A 17,362-nucleotide genomic window follows, 5' to 3' on the forward strand; every position below is an offset into this window, starting at 1 on the left:
AAGGGCTAATATCCAGAATCTACAATGAACTCAAACAAATTTACAAGAAAAAAACAACCCCATCAAAAAGTGGGCAAAGGATATGAACAGACACTTCTCAAAAGAAGACATTTATGCAGCCAAAAGACACATGAAAAAATGCTCATCATCACTGGCCATCAGAGAAATGCAAATCAAAACCACAATGAGATACCATCTCACACCAGTTAGAATGGCGATCATTAAAAAGTCAGGAAACAACAGGTGCTGGAGAGGATGTGGAGAAATAGGAACACTTTTACACTGTTGGTGGGACTGTAAACTAGTTCAACCATTGTGGAAGTCAGTGTGGCGATTCCTTAGGGATCTAGAACTAGAAATACCATTTGACCCAGCCATCCCATTACTGGGTATATACCCAAAGGATTATAAATCATGCTGCTATAAAGGCACATGCACACGTATGTTTATTGTGGCACTATTCACAATAGCAAAGACTTGGAACCAACCCAAATGTCCAACAACAATAGACTGGATTAAGAAAATGTGGCACATATACACCATGGAATACTATGCAGCCATAAAAAATGATGAGTTCATGTCCTTTGTAGGGACATGGATGAAACTGGAAACCATCATTCTCAGCAAACTATTGCAAGGACAAAAAACCAAACACCGCATGTTCTCACTCATAGGTGGGAATTGAACAATGAGAACACATGGACACAGGAAGGGGAACATCACACTCCAGGGACTGTTGTGGGGTGGGGGGAGTGGGGAGGGATAGCATTAGGAGATATACCTAACGTTAAAATGACGAGTTAATGGGTGCAGCACACCAACATGGCACATGTATACATATGTAACAAACCTGCACATTGTGCACATGTACCCTAAAACTCAAAGTGTAATAATAATAAAATTTAAAAAAAAAAATTGATATCAGGCCAGCCACTGTGCCTTACACCTGTAATCCCAGCACTTTGGGAGGTTGAAGTGGGTGGATTGCTTGAGGCCGGGAGTTTGAGACCAGCTTGGGCAACATAGTAAGACCTCACATCTACAAAAAACTTAATATTAGCCATGCATGGTGGCACGTGCCTGTGGTCCCAGCTACTTGAGAGGCTGAGGTGGGAGGATCACTTAAGCACAGGGAGGGGTCTGAGGCTGCAGTGAGCCATGATTGCACCACCACACTCCAGCCTGGGCGACAGCGAGACGCTGTCTCAAAACGACGAACAAAAACCCTAAATCAAGACTTGATATCATAAAGGTCACATACTCTAATTACAGGGCAGTAAAATTAGAAATCAATACAAATGCCACAAAGACCCATCTATTTACAACTACGTATCTTAACTTTGAATTGATATGAACTTGATATTAATTCCCAAAAGAAGTGAAACCAGGAGGATGGGAGTTGATTAATGGAAGGGAGATTTAGACTCAAGGTGAATACTGTCAAATCTTTTTATCAGTCCTCCAGAAATTAATATAGAAATTCCATAAAATCAGAATGCAAGCAGGACTTTTGGAACTGGACAAAATAATTGTAAGTGTATAGGGAATGCTAAACAGACAAGGAGAAGTCTGATGTGGGAGCATTAGTCCTGCCAGATTTTACAAGACCAAAGCTATAAACTTTTTTTTTTTTTTTTTTTTTTGAGAGACGGAGTCTCGCTCTGTCACCCAGGCTGGAGTGCAATGGTGCAATCTCGGCTCACTGCAACCTCCGTCCCCCAGGTTCAAGCCATTCTCCTGCCTCAGCCTCCTGAGTAGCTGGGATTATAGGCGCCCACCACGTCCGGCTAATTTTTGTACTTTTAGTAGAGACAGGGTTTCACCATGTTGGCCAGGCTGGTCTTGAACTCCTGACTTTAAGTGATCCATCCACTTCGGCCTTCCAAAGTGCTGGGATTACAGGCGTGAGCCACCACGCCTGGCCCATGTCATTCCATTTAGATGAAATGTCAAGAAAAAGCAAAGTTATAGAGACAGAAGTAGATTAGTGGTTGCCTGGGGCTGCGGGTGAAAGCAGGGATTAATTAGGCAATGAGGAAACTTTTTGGGGTGATGGAAATGATCTAGAATTGGATTGTGATGTTTGTACAGCCTTATAAATTTATGAAAATAATTGAGTTGTATAATTACAAAGGGTGAGTTTTATATTTGTACCTTAATTAGAACTGTTAAAATTGTGTTTGTGTATACTAGCAATAAACTATCAGAAACTAAAAATTAAGCAACTTTTTTTAACAATACCATTTACAATAGTATGAAAAATGAAATTCTTTGGAATAAATTTGACAAAAGATGTGCAAGAACTATATACCAAAAACTACTCAAAAAACTTTTTTTTACAGAAAATTAAGCCGGGCCCAGTGGCTCACGCCTGTAATCCCAACACTTTGGGAGGCTGAGGCAGGTGGATCACTTGAGGCCAGGAGTTTAAGACCAACCTGGGCAACATGGTGAAACCCTGTCTCTACTAAAAATACAAAAATTAGCCAGGTGTGATGGTATATGCCTGTAATCCCAGCTACTTGGGAGGCTGAGGCATGAGAATCGCTTGAACCTGGGAGGCAGATGTTGCAGTGAGCCAGGATCGTGTCACTGCATTCCAGCCTGGGTGACAAAGCAAGATCCTATCTCAAAAAAAAAAAAAAAAAAAAAACACCAACAAACAAAAAAGTTGTTAAAACAAGATTAAAGACCTAAATAGTCCACCCATGGATTGGAAGACTCAGTATTTTTTTTTTTTTTTTTTTTGGAGACAAGGTCTCACTCTGTCTCCCAGGCTGGAGTGCAGTGCAGTGGTGCAATCTCAGCTCACTGCAGCCTCGACCTCCTGGGCTCACACGATCCTCCCACCTCAGTCTCCTGAGTAGCTGGGACCACAGGCATGTGCCACCATGCCTGGCTAAGTCTTGTATTTTTTGTAGACATGGGGTCTCACTATGTTGCCTAGGCTGGTCTCTAACCCATGGGCTCAAGCAGTCCTCCCCCTCGGCCTCCCAAAGTGCTTTGATTACAGGTGTGAGCCACCGTACCCATGCTGGAAGACTCAGTACTTTTAAGACAGCAGAGTCTTCCCCCAGTTGATCTATGGATTCAACCCAGTCCTGATCAAAATCCCAACAGCTTTACTGTAGAAACTGGCAAGCTGATTGTAATATTCATATGCAAGTGGGAAAGCTGGCAGAATGAAATTGGACTCTTATCTCACCCCTTAGACAAGAAATCTACTCAAAATGGATATAAGACTTGAAACTGCAAAATTCCTAGGAGAAAACAGGGAAGCTCTGTAACATTGGTCTGGGCAATGGTTTTTTGTTGTTGTTGTTTTTGAGATGGAGTATCTCACTGTATCGCCCAGGCTGGAGTGCACTGGTGCGATCTCGGCTCACTGCAACCTCTGCTTCCCGGGTCAAGCAATTCTCCTGCCTCAGCCTCCTGAGTAGCTGGAATTACAGGCATCTGCCACCATGCCCCACTAATTTTTGTATTTTTAGTAGAGACAGGGTTTCACCATGTTGGCCAGGTTGGTCTCGAACTCCTGACCTCATGTGATCCACCCACCTCGGCCTCCCAAAGTGCTGGGATTACAGGCGTGAGCCACTGCTCTTGGCCTTGGGTATATATTTGAATGAACTGAAATCATATGCCAGATACCTGCACTCCTGTGTACCTCTGGGTATATATTTGAATGAATTGAAATCCACATGTCAGGTGTCTGCAGTCCCATGTTCATTACAACGTTATTCACCACAGCCAAGACACAGACACAATCTAAGTGTCCATCACAGATGAATGAACAAAAATAATGTAATAGATACGCAATGGAATACTATTCCGACTCTAAAGAGAATGGAATTCTGTCATTTTTTGACAACAGAGATGACTCTAGAGAACATTATGCTAAGTGAAATAAGCCAGACACAGAAAGACAAATATCCCATGATCTCCCTTATATATTATGGAGTCCCAATTAGGGAAAATGAGTCAGGCTGGTGGGACCAAGGGAAAGCCAAAAGAGATAAAACAGATAAGCTACAAGCCCGCCTTTCTTCATGGTCCAGGACACATAGCCCCCCTGCACAAATAACTTACAAGCTTCCTGTGCCCAGTGATCGCCAGTCCCTCAGCTAATAGAAAAATGCAGCCGGGCGGGGTGGCTTACGCCTGTAATTCCAGCACTTTGGGAGGCCAAGGCGGGTGGATCACGAGGTCAGGAGATCAAGACCATCCTGGCAAACACGGTGAAACACCATCTCTACTGAAAATACAAAAAAATTAGCCAGGCGTGATGGCAGGCACCTGTAGTCCCAGCTACTCAGGAGGCTGAGGCAGGAGAATGGCGTGAACCTGGGAGGTGGAGCTTGCAGTGAGCCGAGATCATGCCACTGCACTCCAGCCTGGGTGACAGAGCAAGACTCCGTCTCAAAAAAAAAAAAAATAGAAAAATGCAAGTTAGCTCACTGCAACCTTGGCATTATCAGTACTGCACATACCCCTGTCCAGCACACAGCACAAGCACCATCCTATAAAATCCCCAGCAAGGCTTTGTCTCTTTGCAGTCAGTTCCTCTCTCGCTGACCTGCTCATTGCACCCTTGCAATGTATTTTCCTACTTTCTCTAATAAATCTGCCTTTCCTGACCTACAGCTGTCTTGGTAAATTCTTCTTATCCCTGTACCACCAGCCCAGATAGTTGTAATCACCTGCAACATACATGAAATCTAAAAATTCAAACATAGCAATAGAGAGTAGAATGCTGGTTACCAGAGGGGCCTGGGATGGCAAAAGGGGAAATGTTGGTCAAAGGCTACAGAGTTTCAGTATGATGGGAGGAATAAGCTCTGGTGATCTACTGCACAGCAAGGTGACTATTGTTAGTAATAGTGTATATTTCAAAATAGCTAGTGGATTTTTTTTTTTTTCTGAGACGGAGTCTTGCTCTGTTGCCCAGGCTGGAGTGCAGTGGTGTGATCATGGCTCAGTGCAGCCTGGAACTTCTGGGCTTCTGGAACTACAGGCATGGGCCTCTACACCCAGCTAATTTTCAAATTTCTTTTTGTAGAGACGGAGTCTCACCATGTGGCCCAGACTAGTCTTGAACTCCTGGCCTCAAGCAATCCTCCTGCCTCAGCCCATATAAGCAATTATTATTTGTCAATTTAAAATAAGGCGGCCGGGTGTGGTGGCTCACGCCTGTAATCCCAACACTTTGGGAGGCTGAGGCAGGTGGATCACGAGGTCAGGAGTTCAAGACCAGCTTGGCCAAGATGGTGAAACTCCGTCTCTACTAAAAATACAAAAATTAGCCAGGCGTGATGGCAGGTGCCTGTAATCCCAGCTACTCCAGAGGCGGAGGCAGAAAATTGCTTGAACTAGGGAGGCGGAGACTGCAGTAAGGCGAGATCATGCCACTGCACTCCAGCCTGGGTGACAGAGCAAGACTTCATCTCAAAAATAATATAAGGCTGGGCACAATAGCTCATGCCTGTAATTCCAGGGCTTTGGGAAGTGGAGGCAGGAGGATCACTTGAGCCAGGAGTTCGAAATGGGCCTGGGCAACATGGTGAAACCCCATCTCGACTAAAAATACAAAAGTTAGCTGGGTGTGATGGCACGTGCCTGTGGTCCCAGCTATTCCAGAGGCTGAGGAGGGAGGATTGCTTGAGCCCAGGAGGTAGAGGCTACAGTGAGCCAAGATTGTGCCAGTGCGCTCCAGCCTGGGCGACAGAGTGAGACCTTGCCTCAAAATTAATTAGTTAAAATTTAAATTTAAAAATTTATAAAGAAATACAAAGGATCTAGCCAAAACGCTTTTGACAAAGAACGAAGTTGGAGGCCTAGCACTACGTGTATTTCGGTTTGGCTTTAGAAGAATGATTTTATGGTATTTCATTTTTTAACATACACAGACTTTGTCAATTTCACTCTGAAATATATCCATTCAGAACACTGGACAACTAAGCCAAGACACGTGTTCGAGGATGTTCACTGCGGCAACGTTCATGGAAACCACCCACACCCAGGTGTGAGTGAAGGATTTGTTAAGTTATGCTGCATCTGAAAGTGTGATACAACACAGCTGGTGGCAGTCTCTAGACCAGATGGGTCTAAAGGATTGGCAAACCACAGCTGTTTGTGCAAATAAAGTTTTATTGGAACATGACCATGGCTGTTCACTCTTGGGTACCAAGGCAGAGTTGAGAATCTGTGACAGAGGTTTATGCAGCCTGTGAGCCTGGAATATTTACCATCTGGCCCTTTAAGGGAAAGTTAGCCAATTCTGGGTTATTTATTAATTTGCTAATTAGCAAATTAGTTTGTATATATTAACATGGGGAAGATGTTCAGGAAATATCACTACGTGAAAAATATCACTAGGTGAAAAGGTAAAAAGTGCCACGTGGAAAACCAGTGCTTCATTCACGCGGTGTCGCTTCCCTTCGCCTCAGCATGGGCAGCTTCCCCCTCATGTTGGGAACTAGGGCCCCCTGGAGTGGAAAGGCTGAGATTCCAGGCAGCCTTGATCAATTCCCGTGTGCAGGCCCATCCATGCCTTCCTGGCCAGTTTGCGGTGTGGGTTCAAGCTACATCCCTTCTCTGGATTTGGGTCTCCTACTTGTACTGGCGTGGGTTTCGCCTGGCAGAACCCTGAGGATTTTAGCTGTGTGTCTTCCTCAGGGGTGATACTGCTTTCGCCGCCCCTGTCCACCCTGGGAGTGACGGTGGGGGTCCCCTACCTGCCCGCTGTGAAGCAGGTCCCGTTAGCAGCACCGATGGTTGAAAATGCCACAAAAAGTGGAACGATCCAAGAAGCAGGATAGAGAACACGGTCACCAAATGTCTGGTGAGAGAAGCGAGATGAGTCCTGAGGGTCTTTCTCGGCCTCCAAGAGTGGCCGGCCCCCAAAAGCTATTCTGGCCTCCCAGGGGACCCAGCGACCCACCTCGCCTCGGGGCACAGCCTCTGACTCCTCCACTGCAGAGGAGAGAGGAGAACGCCACTCGCCTATCTCCAGATATTGTGATAGCAAGAGAAGTCTCTTATCTACTACTCCCTGGCATAAATCTTTATTTATTTATTTATTTATTTATTTATTTATTTCTGAGATGGAGTTTTGCTCTTATTGCCCAGGCTGTAGTGCAATGTTGCTGTCTCGGCCCACTGCAACCTCTGCCTCCCAGGGTCAAGCGATGCTCGTGCCTCAGCCTCCCAAGTAGCTGGGATTACAGGCGCATGCCACCACATTCAGCTAATTTTTGTATTTTTAGTAGAGACGGGATTTCACCACGTTGGCCAGGCTGGTCTCAATCTCCTGACCTTGCGATCCACCCATCTCGGCCTCCCAAAGTGCTGGGATTACAGGCATGAGCCACCATGCCTGGCCAAATCTTTATTTTTTAATTTGATTTTTTTTGGAGACAGGATCTTGCTCTGTCGCCCAGGCTGGAGTGCAGTGGCGTGATCACGTCTCACTGTAGCCTCAATCTCCTGGGCTCAAGTGATCCTTGCCTCAGTCTTCTAAGTAGCTGAGACCACAGGCACTCGCCACCACACCCAGCTGCGTAATTCTTGGTCATTTCAATATCCTGACACCTTCACCTCTCACTTCCCTGAACCCCCACTCCAACCGGAATGGCTGAATTCTCCCTCCCACCTTAGCAGCCCCCAGTCTTGTGGTCAGTGACCTCAACACTTATCCAAACTGCGTCTCCTCCACCTTCCAAATCCCCAACACGTGGTTGTCTGTTTGCAACTGCAGGAGGCCCCCAGCCACCTCTTCACTGACCCCAATGCCTCTCACCTCTCACCTTCTATGATTCATTATTATTTAGGGTGGTGCAAAAGTAATTGCCAGTTTTGCCAAAAATATATATATATTTTAATATATAATGACCTAATATAATGACCTCCCCTGACTCCCTGGCACTTTCTGCCTCTGCTTCATGCTTGCCTGTCGAACCCTCACCCTGGCTAGCCCGGCCCTGCCTCCAGCTCCGTGCCGTGCGTGCCCAGTCCGTGTCCCCGTCCGTGAATATCGCCCTCCTTCCCTGGGAGGGAGCTCACCTCCAGTGCTGACACCTGCCTTACCCCTTCCCACAAGCCACAGCCCCCGCCAGCAGCGATGCCCGGGCACTCACCACAGCCACGGCCTGGGACTGCAGGAGTTCGGTGGCAGTCATCACGGTGAAGTAGGACACGTTCATGAGGATGTAGCACGCCGTCACCAGGGGGATCCCGATGATAATGGCCAAAGGCAGGTTTCTGGGAGGGGCAATGACACGGAGACCCAGGTTCAGACCACAGCCTCCCGCGGGAGATGGACGCCCTCCCTGAGGCCCTCCCAGGGAGAAGAATCACAGGTAGCAGAGCCCCAGCAGGAACGTAAGACGTTTTCAAATGAGAATGCTGCCTCTCTCAGACTCCAGAGCAGTTCACATGGAACTGTTTATAAAGCAAAATAAGCCAGAGATAAAGGAAGACCAAGCTCTTCCCTCCCTTAAGAGCCACTGCTCTGTCCCAAACCAAACCAAAGTCTAAGCGTGCATAGTGAGCTCATAAGAAACCATTCGCTGGCCGGGTGCAGTGGCTCACACCTGTAATCCCAGCACTTTGGGAGGCCGAGATGGGCGAATCTCTTGAGGTTGGGAGTTCAAGACCAGCCTGGCCAACATGGCAAAATCCCATCTCTACTAAAAAAATACAAAAATGAGTGAGCTGAGATTGCACCACTGCACTCCAGCCTAGGCAACAGAGCAAGACTCTGTCTCCAATAAAAAGAAATAATTCACTGTCGGGAAGGGCATCATGGAATACCCAGGGAAACAGCTCCAGCCTTCACTAGGAGAAGAGAAATCAGGCTGCCCGGCTACTGTCCTCTGCACTGATTCAGCTGTTACCTGTAAGGGTTTCTAAGTTCTTCTGTGATGTAATTGAGTTGATTCCTGGAAAAAGGAAAGTAACGTGCGTCACACACCTTGACTTTCTTTTTCGATAATGAAACCCACAATAATAAATGTTGGCCTCATTTAAGATTCTCTACCAGAGAAAAAATTCTCCTGCAGGAATTCCAGGTGAATTTCTTTCCAGGTGAATGGCCCTGCTAGTGGTGGGGCCTGGGGCCCTACCTAGACCTACGTATCTGTCCGCTGGTTGAGCCTTTGCCCTCCTCGGGAATCACACGGATTTTCAAGAACAATCAGGAGTAGTGAGTCCCCAGGGTGCTTTGAAAAAATGGAATATTCTTTGTCTGAAAAGGGAATTAAATCTATAAATGCTTTGCAGGAGAGAAGGACCATCGTTGCAGACGGCCATGCTTCTTCCTTAAAGGACAAAAATGGGCCAGGCATAGTGGCGCACGTCTGTAATCCCAGCACTTTGAGAAGCCGAGGTGGGCAGATCACTTGAAGTCAGGAGTTCAAGACTAGCCTGGCCAACATGGTAAAACCTCGTCTCTACTAAAAATACAAAAATTAGCCCTGCATGGTGGCAGGTGCCTGTAATCCCAGCTAGTCGGGAGGCTGAGGCAGGAGAATTGCTTGAACCTGGGGGATTCAAGCAATTGCAGTGAGCTGAGATCTCACCACAGCACTCCAGCCTGGGTAATAGAGTGAGACTCCGTCTCAAAAAAAGAAAAAAAAAAAAAGGACAAAAAGAGAGTCTCATCCACTAAACTCGATAAATATATAAAATTTATATGGTATTATTTATTTTTGTAGGGCAGTCCCCCAAACCATAATAGATTCAGAGAGGCTCCCAAACCTAATGATTTTCAAGGTTAAATAGAAGTGCTATTGAGTATTCTTTGTTTAATTAAGAGCTTGGGGCTGGGCGCAGTGGCTCACGCCTGTAAACCCAGCACTTTGGGAGGCCGAGGAGAGAGAATTGCTTGAGTGCAGGAGTTTGAGAGCAGCTTGGGCAACACAGAGAGACTGTCTCTACAAAGCATAAAAATAAAAAATTATCAGGGCATGGCAGCTCCTATCTGTAGTCCCAGCTACTCAGGAGGCTGAGGCGGGAAGCTGACTTGAGCCCAGGAGCTCGAGGCTGCAGTGAGCTATGATCACGCCATTGCACTCCAGCCTGGGTGACCAAGTGAGATCCTGTCTTAAAAAAAAAACCAAAACAAAACAGAAAACCTGAGCTCGGGCCCTGGCTGCCTCTGATTTGGCTGAGCCTGTGTTGGCCCAGTGAGGGTTCTACACAGAGCACTCTGGCTGACTGAGCAGGTGTCTCAGGGAATAAAGGGGAGAGGTTGTCGCATCCTTCACAAAAAGGAAATGTGAGGGTGAATGTCAGAGTCACACCAAACCCCAGAAAGGGGAACTCATTGTTTTCCATGACAGGTGGAGTTAAAGTCACCTGGAGAACCCCACCCACCCCCAGACTCGGGACATCTCAGGACACCTCACCATCCATCATAGGCCCAGAGTCCATTGTAAAACGCCAGACTGATGGCTCCCACAGACAGCTGGGCGCCCTCGAAAGAATTATCAAAATTCTTTGTGTTTCCTGTAATGAAGCCAGACAGTGAACGGCGGGTGTCAACCGGGCAGATCTTGAGTGCATCTCCACGGGAAAGACGGGCATGATTGTGACCCCAGCTTAATAAACACGCCCTGAAACTAAGGATCCCTCCCACCGAGTTCCTGCCATGCTTCCTTGGAGATGGGCTCGTGGGGCAAGGCTGCTCCTGCTCCCAGTGGAAGGGCGTTTGGTGTGTGCCCGTGCAGGGCCCACCCTCCCGTGCGTCACCTTGGGCCAGGAGCACGAGCCCGCTGATGATGATGATGGCCACGATCACCAGCTTGGCCGCAGTGAAGATGTTCTGGACGTAGCTTCCCAGCCGCACGCTCAGTGAGTTCACTGTCGAGATGAACACTGGAAGGGTGGGGACAGTTTCTACATTTATGGTTTTCAGCAAAGCCCTGGAGAGAGTCTCCTTTCTTTTATATATTTTTTAATTTTTTTTTTTTTTTTTTGAGATGGAGTCTCACTCTGTCACCCAGGCTGGAGAGCAGTGGCATGATCTCAGCTCACAATCTCAGCAATCTTTGCCTCCCCGGTTCAAGCAATTCTCCTGCCTCAGCCTCCTGAGTAGCTAGGAGGACAGGTGCACGCCACTATGCCCGGCTAATTTTTGTATTTTTAGTAGAGAGCTTGTCTGGAGGTTCTAGCGGGGGAGCGCAGCTACTCATATACCCTTGACCGAAGACCAGCCCTCCTCTATCAGGGATGGTCATCCTCTTCCACCGAGTGCGCAGCTTCGGGAGGGATGCACGTGGAGCAATGAGGGAGGAAGAGGACACTGGCCTAGCCAGCCAGATCACCTGAATCAACCCTGGCGATCAGTGGGGTGACAGATGTCCCTGCCAGATCGCCCTCATATCCAATTTTTGTAATTTTATTTTTATCTATTTATTTATTTGAGATGGAGTCTCACTCTGTCGTCCAGGCTGGAGTGCAATGGCACAGTCTCAGCTAAATGCAACCTCCACCTCCCGGGTTCAAGGAATTCTCCTGCCTCAGTCTCCCCAGTAGCTGGGATTACAGGCACGCACTACCCCACCACCCCCCTCCCCCGCCCTGCTAATTTTTGTATTTTAGTAGAAACGGGGTTTTGCCATGTTGGCCAGGCTGGTCTCGAACTCGTGACCTCATGTAATCCATCTGCCTTGGTCTCCCAAAGTGCTAGGATTACAGGTGTGGGCCACTGCACCTAGCCTCTTTTATTTTTTGAGATAGGGTCCAAGGCTCAAGTGATCCCCCCTCCTCAGCCTCCCACGTAGCTGGGACGCCAGGTGCATGCCACCACACCCAGCTAATGTTTTTATTTTTTGTAGAGTCAAGGGTCTCACTGTGTTGACCAGGCTGATCTCAAACTCTTGGCCTCAAGCGATCCTCCCACCTCAGCCTCCCAAAGTGGTGAGATTCCAAGCATGAGCCATTGCCTGCGGCCCACCCCTACTCCCCCACCAGCCACCATATTATCTCCCAAATTCCAAGAGGGCAGATCCAAACATGGGAGTTTAAGGACCTTTTAAAAGAACCTGGAGATGACCTTAGCCGGGCTGCCTCAGATGGCAAAAAATTATTAGGGCGTGGTAAGCAGCCTCCCGAGTAGCTGGGATTACAGGCACCTGCCACCATGCCAGGAGAAGAAGCTGGGCCCTGAGCCAAGGCTCTGCCCTGCAGGACAGCCAGCGGCACCCCTCCCTGCAGCCCCCAAGGGCCTGGGGGTCCCCAGTGTGCAGCACCCACAGGTACTGCAAAGGCTGATGCCAGGCCCTGCCTGGGCTCTCACCAGAGACTCACTGGGGAGGAGCTGAGGGCAGAGTCCCCAGACACCCTCTGTGCCAGGTCTTTTCTGACCCCTGCCCTGGGCTCAGGTACTCACAGATGGCGGCGGCGGCCAGGCATTTCACAACGATTTGAGGAGGCTTGCAGCCCGCATAGAAGGGCGCGCACACATACTCGGAGAAGCTGAGGCAGATGATGGCGAAGGACGAGGGCTTGATGACGATCAGGCTGGCCCAGGAGAAGAGGTAGGCGGGGATGGGCCCGTAGGCCTCCATCAGGTAGGGATACTCTCCCCCTGACTTGGTGATCATTGTGCCAAGCTCTGCAAAGCACAGGGCACCTGGAACGCAGAGAGGAAGGGCCCACAGGCCCCTTGTGAGGCACTGCCCCGGCCCCAGGGAGCCTTCCTCCCCCCGGAGGCTGCGCTCGTATGGAGGGGCCCACCGTGGTCCACCCTCGCTGGATGGCCCTGAGCTCTGGCGTTGGACATTCAGTCCAGCCTGATTTACACCTGTTTTTCACACATGTGCCAAGAGGGATACTGGCAGGGTGAGGGCTGGCACAGGTAGCAGCTGCCTGGCGTGCCCCTGCATGCTTCCGGGGCTGCACCAGGCTCCCAAGTCTCTTTACCCAGTGTCGCGAGGACCCCGCAAGCCGCCCATATGATGAGGCAGGGCCCCACAGCTTCCGTGTTGCTGAGCACAGACTTGGGGGAAATGAAGATCCCAGAGCCAATGATGGTGCCCACGATGATGGAGATGCCACTGATGAGGCCCAGCTGGGTGTGGAGGAAGGAAGAGGGCGTTAGTGCCACGCCCGGACCCAGCCCTGAAGGCCAGGTGCCACCCTCCCTCGGTACGGCCAGGGCAGCCCCAGCCAAAGCCCATGTCCCAGGCGCTTCCACCCTGAGCGGCTGCCCTGGCAACACCGGGGCACCGCTCCCGGAGCTTTATGTTAACGTGATTAATTATCGTGACAGCCCCGCGAGCTGGCCACACTGTGTCACCCCCATGGACAGAGGAGGACGCTGAGGCACAGAAAGGTTAGGAGGCTGTCCGGGGTTTACAGCTAGAGAGGGGGAGACCTGGCTCAGGTTCCACGTGCCTAACCATGATCCTGTGCCCTCAATGAAAAGGCTGACTTGGCAACAGCCCGCCAATGAGAAAGGCCCTCGGGATACACCTCTGAGCCTAGAGTCCTGGCCAGAGGCTCCATGCAGGGTGAGCAACGGAGGCCTCCCAGAAACAGAAACATTCGGGCACTCTGAACTTTCTGTGGTGCCATTTTCTTTTATCTTATTTTTATTTACTTATTTATTTAGAGTCGGATCTCTGTCACCCAGGCTGGAGCACAGAGGTGAGATCATGGCTCACTGCAGCCTCGAACTCCTGGGCTCAAACAATCCTCCCAACTCAGCCTCCCAAAGTGCTAGGATTGCAGGCGTAAGCCGCCGTGCCTGGCCCAGTGCCATTTGCTAGGATGGGAGCTTTCTGAGAACAGAACCCAGCTCAAAGAGACACCAGATGGTTCCATGCCTGTGAAGTTCAAGAACAGGTGAAACTAATCCACAGCCACAGGAATTCAGGGCTGGGGCCCTGCCTAGAAAGGGGCACGAGGGAGCTTTCTGGGGTGGTACATCTGTCAAAACTCACCAAACTCAGCACTAAAGATCTGTACATTTCGACCAGGTGCAGTGGTTTATGCCTGTAATCCCAGCACTTTGGGAGGCCGAGGCAGGCGGATCACCTGAGGTTGGGAGTTGGAGACCAGCCTGGCCAGCATGGAGAAACCCCGTCTCTACTAAAAAATACAAAAATCAGCCAGGCATTTTGGTGCACACCTGTTCCTAGCTACTTAGGAGGCTGAGGCAGGAGAATCTCTTGAACCCATGAGGCAGAGGTTGCAGTGAGCCACTACAATCACTCCAGCCTGGGTGACAGTGAGACTGTCTCAAAAAAAAAAAAAAAAACCTGCACATTACACTGTATGTAAATTACACACCAATCAAGGAGGAAAAAAAAGTCCAACTCAAGCCCTACTCATAACACTTGTCCTCAGAAGCAGCCCCGGCCAGATCTCCAGAGCCTGAAGTTTCCAGCACCCATGTTCACCTGTCTGGGAAGAAGCTGGGCTTGGAGTCAGATCGCAGGGGATGAGGGGCTCCCAGCTGCAGGCTGCCACCCTGAGGACTCTGCACACACCAGTGGGATCTCTGGGGAGCAGCATCCACTTTCAGGGCCAGGGCGCACTTCCAGGACAGGGCGGGGATGGGCTCAGATCTCCTCCTCATCTCAGCCCTGCCCAGGACTGGCAGTTTGGCTCCAGAATCCTCCCTCCTGCTGAGGGACTGCCTGGGTTCTGATGTGGGTGAGGTCTGCATTCACCCTGAAGCTGCCTGACTGAGGGGTAGACCCAGCTCAGATTTTTGGTTTTTAGAGTCAGGGTCTCGCTCTGTCACCCAGGCTTGGAGTGCAACGGCGCGATCATGACTCACTGCAGCCTTGATCTCCTGGGCTCAAGTGATCCTCCCACCTCAGCCTCCCAAAGTGCTAAGGTTACAGGCGTGTGCCGCCACACCTGTCCCCAGCTCAGAAGACACATCTTGGGGATTTCTCAGCTGTGCTCTGTGGCCACTGGGCCCACCGGGGTTCCAAGAGGCCCTTCCCGAGATCAGGCCTGAGACTGGCAGAGAGGGAGAGTGCTGCAGCCCATCGTCTAACTCCTGGGGGTCCCAGGCCAAGCCATTCAGGCCATTGCCAGCCCCCTGGTCAAGCCCTAAAGCCTTGGTGCCGTCCCTCCTCCATCCCCTCTGCTGCCAGGCATGGGAGCTCTCGGAGGCCCTGCCCACACCTCTGCCCTGGAAGCGGAAGCCATCCTGAGCTCACCTGGGGCTGCCTTTCCTCATCCTAGGAGCCTGAAGCCCTCCCTGCCCCTCCATGCTCAGCACCTGCTGCTCCCAACTGCCTGGGACTGGCGCGGTGTGCTGTGTTGAGCTCCTTTCTGCCTTCCCCCCAGCCCCAAGCTCCCTTTCCCTGCAGGCCCAGGGCCAGCCCCAGCTGCTCACTGCAGCCCAACTCAGAGCAGCTGTCCCTGGTAGATGCCTCTAAGACAGAACGGGCTATGCTGGGGGCAGTACTTGCCATCACTACAGCCATTCAGATATAAGGACAGGCATTTAGAGGGGACTCAATCATCAGAACACCCTCTCTGGCTGGGCACAGCGACTCACGCCTATAATCCCAGCACTTTGGGAGCCTGAGGTGGGAGGATCGCTTGAGCCCGGGAGTTCCAGACCAGCCTGGGCAACACAGCAAGACACTGACTCTACAGAAAGAATTTTTTTGAAAAGTTAAAAATTTGGCAGAGCATGGTGGTGTGGCCCTGTAGTCCCAGCTACTCAGGAGGCTGAGGCAGGAGGATTGCTTGAGTCCAGGAGGTCGACGCTGCAGTGAGCTATGATTGCACCACTGCACTCCAGCCTGGGTGACAGAGTAAGACCCTGTCTCTAAAAAAAATTTTTTTTTAATTTTTAAAAAGAACGCCCTTTCTGACCATTCCTGGAAAGGCCATTAGTTTGAACAAAAATACTGGCCCGTCTAGACACTTGCTCAACACACAAAAGCACCTATTTATGAACTTAAAATAATATGTGGGCCGGGCAAGTTGGCTCATGCCTGTAATCCCAACACTTTGGGAGGCCGAGGTGGGCGGATCACTTGAGGCCAGGAATTGGAGACCAGCCTGGCCAATATGGTGAAACTTCGTCTCTACTGAAAATACAAAAATTAGCCAGGCGTAGTGGCACATGCCTGTAGTCCCAGCTACTCAGGAGCTGCTTGAACCCAGGAAGCAGAGGTTGCAGTGAGCTGAGATCATACCACTGCACTCCAGCCTGGGTGACAGAGCAAGACTCTGTCTCAAAAAAAAAAAAAAAAAAAGAATATGCAGCCGGGTGCAGTGGCACACGCCTGTAATCCCAGCACTTTGGGAGGATCACCTGAGGCCAAGAGTCTGAGACCAGCCTGGCCAACATGGTGAAACCCTGTCTCTACTAAAAATACAAAAATTAGCCGGATGTGGTGGCGGGTGCCTGTAATCCCAGCTACTCAGGAGGCTGAGTCAGAAGAATCCCTTGAACCGGGGAGGTGGAGGTTGCAGTGAGCCGAGATGGCACCACTGCACTCTAGCCTGGGTGACAGAGCAACACTCCATCTCAAAAAAAAAAAGAAGATGCAGAGTTCCCTGGCGAGAGGGAAAGAGAAGTAAGTCCAGAGATTATCCCTTTAAAGATGTACTTCACAAATCAAAGAGTACATCTTCTGCCGTGTCACTAGGGATCGGCCCGGATTTCACTGCCTGCGCCCCTCGTTCAGACGCCCTTGCCTAACCTGCAAAGGGCCTGCCCCACCAGAGACCGCCTTACCTCCTTTTGGAGACTGGTGGTCTTAGGCTCTTGGCTCTGGATCGACTTCTCATCCTCTCTCCGCTTTCTCGGGCCAGTATCCCCCATGTTTCCTCCTGCTGGTTCCAGGAGACTGCAAGGAGGCCGCACAGCTAAATCTTGGTTCAGCAGCAGCAGACAAGACGCAAGTGCAAGCTCGGCCTGGACTAGGGGAGCTGGCTGCAAAAGCACAGTGTTGGTTATTGCTGCAGGTGGGGGCCGCTGCCAGTCCCTCAGGGCTCATGCGCTGGGCCCCAGAGTCAAAGTCAGTCATTAACATTGTCCAGGCAGGGGAACACAGCTCCCCGCTGCTCTCCAAAGCTCAGCTGCTTGCTTAGCTCTCTCCCAGACAGGCCCCGGGAGCCTCCTGGCCCACGTGCCTGTGCCTTGAAAGTCATTCTACCTCTATGGTCAACTTCATTTTTTTTCAAAAGTAAAAAGAAATATTTAACAACATCCCGGGCTGGGCACAGTGGCTCAGGTCTGTAATCCCAGCACTTTGGGAGGCCGAGGTGGGTGGATCACTTGAGCCCAGGAGTTTGAGACCAGCCTGGCTAACATGGCAAACCCCGTCTCTAGTAAAAATGCAAAAAAAAAAAAAAAAAAAAAAATTAGCTGGGTGTGGTG

General features: G+C 50.0%; 1 protein-coding gene across 2 annotated transcripts in view; it reads right to left on the minus strand.

The window, feature by feature from the left end:
• Positions 1 to 16,900, minus strand: part of SLC7A9 (solute carrier family 7 member 9) — a 37,487-nt gene extending 20,587 nt beyond the window's left edge. The window contains exons 1-8 of one of the 2 annotated variants that reach the window (XM_003816204.3): positions 16,718 to 16,848; positions 12,925 to 13,072; positions 12,392 to 12,634; positions 10,750 to 10,875; positions 10,407 to 10,506; positions 8,895 to 8,939; positions 8,136 to 8,259; positions 6,735 to 6,838 (exon numbers count right to left, since the gene is read on the minus strand). In XM_003816204.3, coding sequence (XP_003816252.1) covers positions 6,735 to 6,838; positions 8,136 to 8,259; positions 8,895 to 8,939; positions 10,407 to 10,506; positions 10,750 to 10,875; positions 12,392 to 12,634; positions 12,925 to 13,072; positions 16,718 to 16,804 — 977 coding nt within the window. In that variant the 5' untranslated portion in view covers positions 16,805 to 16,848. Of the gene's footprint in view, positions 1 to 6,734; positions 6,839 to 8,135; positions 8,260 to 8,894; positions 8,940 to 10,406; positions 10,507 to 10,749; positions 10,876 to 12,391; positions 13,073 to 16,717 lie in introns of both variants that reach the window. The other variant, XM_063599541.1, reaches the window with a different exon arrangement.
• Positions 16,901 to 17,362: the final 462 nt, after the last annotated feature.

The sequence above is a fragment of the Pan paniscus genome, chromosome 20 (assembly GCF_029289425.2).
Source record: "Pan paniscus chromosome 20, NHGRI_mPanPan1-v2.0_pri, whole genome shotgun sequence".
Lineage (NCBI taxonomy): Eukaryota > Metazoa > Chordata > Mammalia > Primates > Hominidae > Pan > Pan paniscus.